This window comes from Poecilia reticulata, chromosome 1 (assembly GCF_904066995.2).
Source record: "Poecilia reticulata chromosome 1, P_reticulata-male-v2, whole genome shotgun sequence".
NCBI classification, from domain to species: Eukaryota; Metazoa; Chordata; class Actinopteri; order Cyprinodontiformes; family Poeciliidae; genus Poecilia; species Poecilia reticulata.
This window is the reverse complement of record NC_088830.1, coordinates 12590800-12600862: the sequence shown is the minus strand read 5'-3', so window position 1 is coordinate 12600862 and position 10063 is coordinate 12590800. Positions and strand designations below refer to the sequence as shown.

At 37.0% G+C, this 10063-nt stretch overlaps 2 protein-coding genes across 2 annotated transcripts; one reads left to right on the top strand and one right to left on the bottom strand.

The window, feature by feature from the left end:
• Nucleotides 1-1043: 1043 nt before the first annotated feature.
• LOC103465336 (uncharacterized) lies at nt 1044-5132 on the bottom strand. The gene is made up of 2 exons (XM_081606432.1): nt 4867-5132; nt 1044-2939 (listed from the first exon to the last, which is right to left on the bottom strand). Exons 1-2 carry the CDS (start codon nt 4943-4945, stop codon nt 1576-1578), a joined length of 1443 nt encoding a protein of 480 aa, XP_081462558.1. The 5' UTR covers nt 4946-5132; the 3' UTR covers nt 1044-1575.
• Nucleotides 5133-6691: 1559 nt separating this feature from the next.
• Nucleotides 6692-9876, top strand: LOC103465355 (uncharacterized). Its single transcript, XM_008410106.3, has 2 exons — nt 6692-6917; nt 7896-9876. The coding sequence occupies exons 1-2, from the start codon at nt 6875-6877 to the stop codon at nt 9155-9157; spliced, it is 1305 nt and encodes a 434-aa protein (XP_008408328.2). The 5' UTR covers nt 6692-6874; the 3' UTR covers nt 9158-9876.
• The last annotated feature ends 187 nt before the right edge of the window (nt 9877-10063 follow it).

Below are 10063 nucleotides of genomic sequence, written 5' to 3'. Positions count from 1 at the left end.
ATATATATATATATACAGTATATATATGTATATATATATGTGTGTATATATATATATAATTAGAAAGTTATATTTCCATGTATCTAATATATCTTGCTGTGCAGTTTAAATTAGTGTGAATTGTCTTAAGTTTTAAAAAGAATGAAGTTACTGGATGGCTGGTACCCTCACCGTTTACCTGAACAACAGGCCAACTCTGGCTATCCAGGGTTTCCCTCCATGTATTATAAGCCTGGCGGGCCACCAGGCTTAGGTTAATTTATCTTAGTTTCTTTTTTTAATTATTTCTTTTTTTAAGACTTTATAGTTTGTGTTTAGGTATTAATTTTACAGTCTTCCAAGTAATATTTTTAAATTTCCTGTCAACTTTAAACACTTTAACTCAAAAACATGGCGGCTGGCTGGAAGGCCTCCCTAAAGCCCAGAGTGTCGCAAGCTTTCTGTGGGAAAACCTATCTGTAGATGAACGCGCCTTTGTAAATGGAAAGCCTTTCCATTCTGTAAATATGCAACCTATATGTGCCTAACAAATGTACTGGTTCTCACTGGTGTGGTTCAACACAACTCCCTCCTAAATTGATGTCACCACTCACTCCAAATGTCTCTCTTGGACTGTGTCCCTTTAAATCCCAGCTGAAAACCCATCTATTCAAACAAGCATTTTGACTGATCATTTCACTCTACATTCGTTTTCTTTTAATCTTTTTAAGGTGATCTTTATGCCACAAAGGGGGCCTTTCAAATAAAATGTATCGTTAGAAGACTGAGAATGTCTGCTGCCTTAAGACGCCATTTGATGTACTCTGCTTTATTTTTACTACAATATTAAAAGTGTCTTTTTACACTGAGCTTTGACTGCCACTGAATCCCTATTGAAATAAATATGGACACACTTAAACTGCAATACAAAACTGACATCTAGACGCAACTTCATTGTATTGGTTTCAACGTAATCAAGATGATGGTTTATGTTACTCAATTAGAAAAGCTCAAGTATATTCAATTGAATTTCCCTCTTTCTCACCCAAATGAACAAGTCAAGCTTCTGTCCACACATTTAATCAAATCAACACAACGTACAGACTTAGTTCATAGACATGAAACATATCAAATGTAACTGCATCACAATCAAGCTGAACTCGGGATAAAACAGTAACTAGAAATGGTTTTCTTTTTCAGAAAGCCACGGTTTGGTGCGGGTTTTAACTAGGCCATAGCCGTACCTTGATCTTTCTGGATTTCCTGCTGTGTTTGGGATCATCGTCCTGGTGGTGATTCACTTTAGCTCAAGGATTAGCAGACATTCTCTTGACTCAAGGTCACCGTGAACTCACCTTTCTTAACGACGGACAGGTGATCCGATTCACTTAAAATTATTTACATGCAATGAAAATACACATGTGCTGCAGTTCAATTTGGACTGTAGATGAAAAACACAGGCTATTAATTTAATGTTATTTAAATTAACCACTAGAAAAATACTGAAACCAAGTGAATACAGTTTGTCTTTAATGACACATTTCACAGCCAACAGCAGCGGTGCAGTTTTAATAATCCCAGCTGAGCCATTTCCCCTCAGTTGTGGATTCTCATGTGTCTTTTTAACTTTCCTTTTTCACTAAACTTTCTACCGCATAAATCACAACAGAAAGGTTTCTGTCCTGTGTGGATTCTCGCGTGTGCACTTAAATGTGGTTTGTGGGCAAATCTTTTTCCGCATACATCACAACAGAAAGGCTTCAGTCCTGTGTGGATCCTCTTGTGCGAGTTCAAATGCGACGTATTGACAAATCTCTGTCCACAGAGATCACAACAGAAGGGTCTCTGTCCGGCGTGAATACTCATGTGTATGCTCAGACTTGATTTATAGCGAAGTCTCTGTCCACATATATCACAACAGAAAGGTTGCTGTCTTGTGTGGCTTCTCACGTGCGTACTTAAATTTGATTTGTGGCGAAAGCTTTGTCCACAGAGATCACAACAGAAGGGTTTGTGTCCTGTGTGGATTCTCATGTGTGTGTTTAGACTTGATTTGCGGTTGAATCTTTGCTCGCAGAGATCACAACTGAAAGGTTTCTGCTTCGTGTGGATTCTCATGTGCGCGTTTAAGCTGCGCTTGTGCCTCAAACCTTGTCCACAAAGATCACAACAGAAAGGTTTGTACTCTGTGTGAATTCTCATGTGCAAATTTAAACTTGATTTACGGTTAAATCTTTCTTCACAAAGCTCACAACAGAAGGATTTCTGCTCTGTGTGGATTCGCTTATGTCTGTTAAAATTGTATTTTCTAATGAAGGTTTTACCGCAGTCTTCACAGCTAAACGTCTCTCCTGCCTGGACTTTCCTTTCCGAGTCCACATTTTTCTTCTCTGTAAAACATTTGCTGTCATCCATAGAGGCTGCAGACCTTATTTCTGGATGTGGCGTGCGTTTCTGAATAGAGTGACGGTGAAGAAATTCTTCAGCAAACTCAGAAAAGATGTTTCCATCCGACTCGGTGGCTCTACTCTCCGTCCAGTCAATATCCTCGTCCTTCGTTTCCAGTCCAGCGTCGGGCAAACGATTCAGGTCAGAGACGGGATATTTTACGTCATCGTCCTCTTCATCCTTTACAATGACTTCAATCTTTGAGAAAATGGAGCCATCTTCATGACTTTCTATCTCAACGGATTCTCCCTCATCGTTCTCTTCTGGAAGATCTCTGTCTTTAATTTTATCTTGATAAAGATTCTGTGAGAGCAGAATGGACTGCATTTCATCCTCGCTCTTTATAGGAGTAACATCAGTCTCCTCCTTCCCGTTGAGCTGCTCTGTCCCCAGAATGATGCAGACTTCCTCCTCTTCCTCCTTTATCTGCTGCGCCTTTGGGTCATGCAGCTCAGCAACAGATCTGTGGTCTTCGGGAGTTTCTTCTTTAACCATCAGCATCTGCTTAACATCTGCAGAAAAACATGGAAACACATAATGCATATTAGAAAGTACTTGGGCTGCAGCCTGGACTGACTCCCAGAATGCACTGCATCACCCATCTTTATTCACAATCCCCAGGAAAAAGGAGTTTCGCAGAGTGATCAAGGACTGAGTTGATGTTTTCTGATCGTTGACGTTATTCTTAAAATATCCTCTTAATAGATCATATATAACATTCTAATTTAGCATTTTTATCATATGTAACGTGATAAACCTTAGTGATCCAAATTACAGACAACAAAGGATTAAAATATTTCTATTTTTTGATCAAGTGTAGCTTTTTTGTCCCAGTCTCTGGATGGAGCAATGGGTCGGTGGCACCAACAAGACGAGTCGATTCTTCATCACATCGATTATTGATCATCATCATTGATTTGTTCACAATCAAGTGACAAAACTCATCTTTCCAAGCAGATCAAAGATGAGGAACTAGGCGAGTTTGTCACATAGTTTATCCCATTTTCTAGCATTTGAATTGTATAAAAATACAGATTATATCTGAAATATGCATTTAATATATACATTAAATTATGGCTAGTCATAAAGTAAATCTGAGACATCTCGCTTTTTGTTCTGCTTAGCTATAGTTCCAATTAAATGCATCTTCAACGACGTGTATTTTTAGTTAAGATATACAAAACTTGACTAGCGCAATTTAAATTGGAGATAACTTGAAAGCAAATGACGCTACATAAAACTAAGTTAGAGATATCTAGAGCTGTGATTCTGAATAGTCAAAATTCCTTTTAAGAAGTCTCCAAATGAATTAGAGACGTCTTGAACATAGACAACTTTTCTATGAATGACATCTAGAATTAACATTCTGACCAGTCAGAAATGATATGACTGATATCTTGAATATTCATTCTGTTCCCAAATTCAGCCTTTTGAAATTTTAATCAAAACATTAAAAATGAAAAAAAAAAAAAAAAAAAAAATATATATATATATATATATATATATATATATATATATATATATATATATATATATATATATAATTTTTTTATTTATTTATTTTTTGCAATGCTTTATTTCAGGTTCAAGGTTAGTTTTAAGTAGATGGTGAGCGAAGAGAATAAGAAATTCTTTGCAGATTTTTCAAGTTCAATAAGTTTAGGTCTCCGCATGCTGAGCTGCTTATACATTGTGACATTTTATGACAATTTTGTGCAGGACATTAAACGTTCTGTAGCCGACTGTTAGGACAGCTCAGTGGTATCACAGGGTCGGCCTGTCAGCAACATTTAAAAGATGTGAAGCATAAAGTGCAAGAGTGTCATAAACATAAAGTGTTTCCCCCTGGTAAGGATCTAAGAGTATTTGACAGCCAGTATCACAAGCTTTTTACCCCTTACCAATTGTACTATCATTTTCTTCACAGGACTATGTCCAGCTGTACAAATATCACTCATAGTTTAAGATAAATGTTATGAATCTTCTTTTACAGAGGAACACTTTCACAAGAGAGCTTTGCATTTTTGAAAAACTGATGAAGACGCGTTTAGTAATAATTTCCGTCTTTGATGTTTTTATTAAACAGTCATGGAAAAATTCATCATTTTGACAGATTTTCCTGTAATGACAATTTGTTTCTCTGCCATTAGCACATATGAAAGTGAGTGAATGAGATTGATTGACAACACTAAGACCCTCCTCCTCGTTCTGATAGGTTACTTTTGATGGGAATTATGCATTACTCTAGTTTTAGACAGCAGTCGCAGCTCAGGTCAATGTTTGTCCCGGGTCCCAAGATTCCTGGCGGCGCCCCTGGCTGCGACTGCCACGATTTGAGCTCAGACTTCCTGGTCTACCGGCTGCATTTGAGCTTAAAAATGTAATTATTATACACCTTGAAATGTTCCTTAACAGCCGCTGAAATGAAAACACACTCACCTAATTCGCCCAGCAGAACCTTGGTGTAGTGACCATCTTCCATGACGTGTCGCAGCTTATTTTCTTTGTCCTCTTTCATAGCTTTTTCAGGAATCTCTCCCTCTGTTGCCCCCCGCCGCTGCTCAAGCTGGTCCACGTCTCTGTTGTTTGCTTCTCTTCAGATTTTCCTTCAGCAGATTCTGGGCAGCTGAGCTCGGTTTTCATCCAAACTAAAGGAAGCTCAGTTGCATTACTTGGTTCTACCGCAGACGAAGAAGCATCTTTTTTTTTTTTTTGGCAGGTATTCTTCTTCTTGTCTTGATTAGTGGTTGGCAAAGGCATTACTGCCACCAACTGGTCATATGTGTGGTTCCCTTCTTTGTCCCATTGTTCCTGCGTTTTCCTTTTTAATCTCATCTTTACTTCATATTTATATCTACGTGTACATACATAGCAAATATTCAAAAGTGCATTACTAGAATCAGAAAAAAATCAAATATATCTCTGTTTGTGTCTTCTATACAATTACTTAAATAGATACTAGTTTAGATGTAGTGTATATACTTTGTCATGCTCTGAATATTCTTCCTTTATATGATCATGTACCTGTTTTTTATTATTTAACCATTTGCCTTTTATAACAAATAAGAAGTTAATTGATGAAGTAATTGTGAGTGGTATAATTAAAAATTGTATAACTGGACCAATCTTTATGGACATTATCTTTATAACATCATTCACTATTCGACCATTCCTTCAAACAGCATGCCCATATCTTTGACACCTATAGGCATGCTTACAAAAGAAGAAAAAGTCAAAAATCACAAGTTTCAAGAATGTGACAATAATGTTCAGGAAAAGTATTGCAAGCTATGCAGAGCCAGTAAAGAAGGGTGGTTGCAAGAAGTGAAGAAAATGTTGCAGGACTGAATGTTGCAGGACAAATATTCCTGCACATGTTATATTCCTGCACATGTGATCGATTGCACTGATTAGATTTAACATAAGACTGAGGAAAAAGTAAAAATTCTGAGAGGAACAGAGAAATTATTGTAAATGAAAGAGCTGAAAAAGCCGAAAAGTCAGGAAAACCAAATGATACGACAAACTCAATATTTTAAAATAAAATGCAAGAAGTCATATAGCAGATGGGTAGGAGTATCAATCATTTTAATATTTAAAACATTTCTTAAGAAACCAAATGTTTTTTGTGTTAATTTAGACAAGAATATGCGGAATAATTCAAAGCTTGTGGGTATATTATGCTCACCTCAGAATTAGATATTCTGATAGAAATGCAACAATTATTGTACCAAATTCAAATGATGGCTGTTTCTGCTAAGTTTTTATGGGTGTACCTATGGGGTTAAAAGGAAATTAAATTGCAGATAAGGTTGCAAGAAATAGCTCCATTGTCATGATGGTTGACTGAGGTCAAAGAGGATTTTAAAATATTCAAAAAGACTGAAGGAATGGTGCAAAGGCAATGGGAAGAAGAAAGGAAAGTTGGAGAAACGAAGATTGCAGAAAGAAACAGGAAAGAGGACGTTGTTATTTCATTCAGATTTTTACATAGTGGATAAAATGAAACATTATTCATAATCATAAACATATTTCAGGTAGATGTAATTATTGTGGACAAAGAGAATCAGTGGAGCGTGATGTGGCGCAAGAAGAAATAACGAAAGTTATTGGTTGAAATTCTTGTAAAAGTGAAAGACATTTTATTTAGAAAACTCGAGGAATTAATGTTGTCAGCATTTATTTGAATATCTAACAAAAAATGTCTAATTAAAAATAATATTAGGGGCTTTTTTTAAGCAAAGTTAATAAAATTGTCACTCGGACACACACTATTCACCAGTTGGTGGCGGTAATGCACTTTGTTTGCCAGCCGCCAGTAAACACCAGAAGAAGAAGCAGAAGAACAAGAAGAAAAGAACACGAATAAGATGAAAATAGAGGCAGTTCAGACGGTGACAAGAGATTTGGAAACAGCTTTAAAAACAAGGACAAAGCAAACAACATCATGGAGGCTGGTTTCTACCATAAGGATCTGTTGAACGGATTAGGTTAGTATGTTTTTGTGTCTGTTGCAGTTGATAGACATTTTAAGGCGACGAATGGACTAATTACCTTCTTAAAGCTCAAATGCAGCCAGTAGACAGTAAATATGAAATACTAAGTTAGGCGGTAGAAACGACCAGGAAACCGATACATGTTATTTTAGAAACGAGGGTTCCCGTGTTAAAGAAAAGCTAAAAGCTGTTTTCAATTCGACAGTGGTTCCGACAAGGGATGTAGAATAACGCTTGATTTATGGTTGATGAATGCACTGTGTGAGGATAACAGGCCAACTTACTCCAGCATTTATACTCCAGCAACCTTTTTTACCCTGTATCCACATCCCTTACTGTCCCCAATCAAATCATTTTGATTTCACTGCTGTTATGATTATTGTTGTTTCTATAATCATAATCAAAAATATTTTATAACTGAGCATCCCACTTAATGTCATATGCAGTAGTTTAACAGAGAAGAAAATGCCACAAGAATAAAAAATATATTTGTTTTCAATTTTATATATATATATATAAAGTAATAATTTTTTTATTATTACTTTATTTTTTTTATTACACTTATATAAGTCAGTCCTGAGGGTAAAAAGTGTCAGGTTTTGCTTCTTTTTTTTTTCCCTGTAAAAATAATTATCCATAAAAATTTAAGTTATTAATTTTCGACTTGTTCAAAGCTGAGACATACAGATAAAAAAATATTCCATTTTGCGGTTCATTTCTGGAAACTTTGCGTATCTAGGGGCTTTCTCATTTTATAAGTCAAGCGTTTTTGGACAAAACAGACATATAATTATGGGAAAACTTTTTTTAAATTATGAAAAACTTTATACCTATGGATAGGTTTGAAGCTGTTGAAAAGATTTATTGCAGTGAAAATGTAAATTTAAACAAAAATGTTAGGCTTCAGATAAATCAGCTCAGCCAACGTTGCAGTCTACATATTTTCTAATGTGTTCCCATGTTTTTCTGCAGATGTTAAGCAGATGCTGATGGTTAAAGAAGAAACTCCTGAAGACCACAGACCTGTGGCTGAGCTGCATGACCCAAAGCCGCAGCAGATAAAAGAGGAAGAGGAGGAAGTCTGCATCATTCTGGGGACAGAGCAGCAGGAGACTGATGTTACTCCTATAAAGAGTGAGGATGATAAAGAGTCCATTCTGCTCTCACAGAATCTTTATCAAGACCACATTAAAAGCAGAGAGCTTTCAGAAGAGGCAGGAGATTGTGAAGATGATTTCATTTCTGTAGTCATTAAGGATGACGAAGAGGACAGTGATGTAAATCGCTCAGTGTCTGAGTTTGAACACTTGTCAGACTCTGGACAGAAAACTGAGGACGAGGACAGTGACTGGAAGGAGAGAGGAGCTCCTGAGTCAGACGGAAACATTAACAACCCTTGTAGCTCCTCTGAGTTTCCTGAAGAATCTGTTTGCTGTGGCCGGGTTCAGGAAGAAGTTACACATTCAGAAATGGGATCTTCGAGCTCCCTGCATAAGGAATGTTTTACAGAGAAGAAAAGCGTGGAGTCGGGAAGGAAAGTCCAGACAGGAATGAATTTTAGTTGTGAAGACTGTGGTAAAACGCTCAGCGGAAAATACACTTTAAACACACATAAGACAATCCATACAGGACAGAAAGCTTTCTGCTGTGATGTTTGTGGACGAAGATTTGGTGATAAATCGGGTTTAAAAAGACACAAGATAATCCATACAGGAGACAAACCTTTCTGTTGTGACGTTTGCGGACAGAGATTTGGTTATAAATCAAGCATAAACACACACATGATAACCCACACGGGGCAGAAACCGTTCAGTTGTGATATTTGTGGACAGAGATTTAGCCAAAAAGGAAGCTTAAACACACACGTGAGCAGCCACACCGGACAGAAGCATTTCTGCTGCGATCTCTGCGGGCAAAGATTTAACCGTAAGTCAAGTTTAAACACGCACATGAGAACCCACACAGGCCAGAAACCATTTTGTTGTGATATTTGCGGACAAAGATTTAGCCAAAAATCCACTCTGACTACACACTCGAGAATCCACACGGGACAGAAACCTTTCTGTTGTGACGTCTGCGGACGAAGATTCGGCGACAAGTCAAGTTTAAACAGACACAAGATAATCCACACCGGACAGCAACCTTTCTGTTGTGTTATCTGTGGACGAAGATTTGGTAACAAATCAAGTTTAAACAGACACATGAGAATCCACTCTGGAGGGGAAATTATTTAACACTGAATATTTGAACAACACCGCAGTAGACGACTGTGAAATAGCTGCACGTTGTCATTAGCAACAACAATCTTCTCTCTTTTCTCTTGTGGTGACATTTGTATTTCAACCTTAAAGCCGTTTATATAAGTTACTGATTTGCTTCCTTGTATTAATTGATCGTTTGTTTGCCAGGCACGTTTTATTCAAACTGATTTTATCTATTGTTCAGGTTGTGCTCTCGGTGCATGTGAATAGGTTTACTGTTTGAGAAAGAGAATCAAAGCACTAAGTTGACCTCTGTATGCCACAGTTTGCTCGAGTCAAGATAAAGTCGGCCAATCCTTGGACTAAAGTGAATCATGAGGAAAATGACCCCCAACGCAGCAGCAGATATAGATCATATCATTCATCCCTACTTAAAAAGAGAACCGCTTCTAATTATGACTTTTACATCCTCGGCTTGTTTGTGTTGCAACTTGAGATGTTTTTCGTCCAAGTCTGTATATTTGTTTGTCGTATTGATTTTGATTAAATATTTCAGAGTTGAATCTTGAGTGGCTTAATTTGTAGCGTGCATTCAGAACATGAAAAACACAGGAGAGGTCTTTGGTATTAGACACAAGTTGTTTTTGGGTCTTTGTGTCTCTTGTACCTGGAATATATCACCATCAAAGCTCTGCTACTAAAAGCTCTAGACTGAGAGAATCAGCGACAAGCACATAAACAAAATTCATGCTTTTAAATAGAATCTGTTTTTTTAATTATTCCACAACACACCACTGGAGCAACCACCTCCGTTTATAAAGCATCTGAACAGTTTAGTGAACACCAGAGATGTACATTATCAATTAATGAATTAATCTAAAGTTGATTGATCTTATCGATCGGCTAACGATTAATTGATAAGCGGCCATTTTCTTAAAA

Excerpts from the sequence above, each read along its gene's own strand:
- LOC103465336 (XM_081606432.1), bottom strand. The coding sequence starts at position 4,945 with ATGAAAGAGGACAAAGAAAATAAGCTGCGACACGTCATGGAAGATGGT. Across the intron at positions 2,940-4,866 it reads GGTTCTGCTGGGCGAATTAG|ATGTTAAGCAGATGCTGATG; the intron begins GTGAGTGTGTTT and ends GTTTTTCTGCAG.
- LOC103465355 (XM_008410106.3), top strand. The coding sequence starts at position 6,875 with ATGGAGGCTGGTTTCTACCATAAGGATCTGTTGAACGGATTAG. Across the intron at positions 6,918-7,895 it reads GGATCTGTTGAACGGATTAG|ATGTTAAGCAGATGCTGATG; the intron begins GTTAGTATGTTT and ends GTTTTTCTGCAG.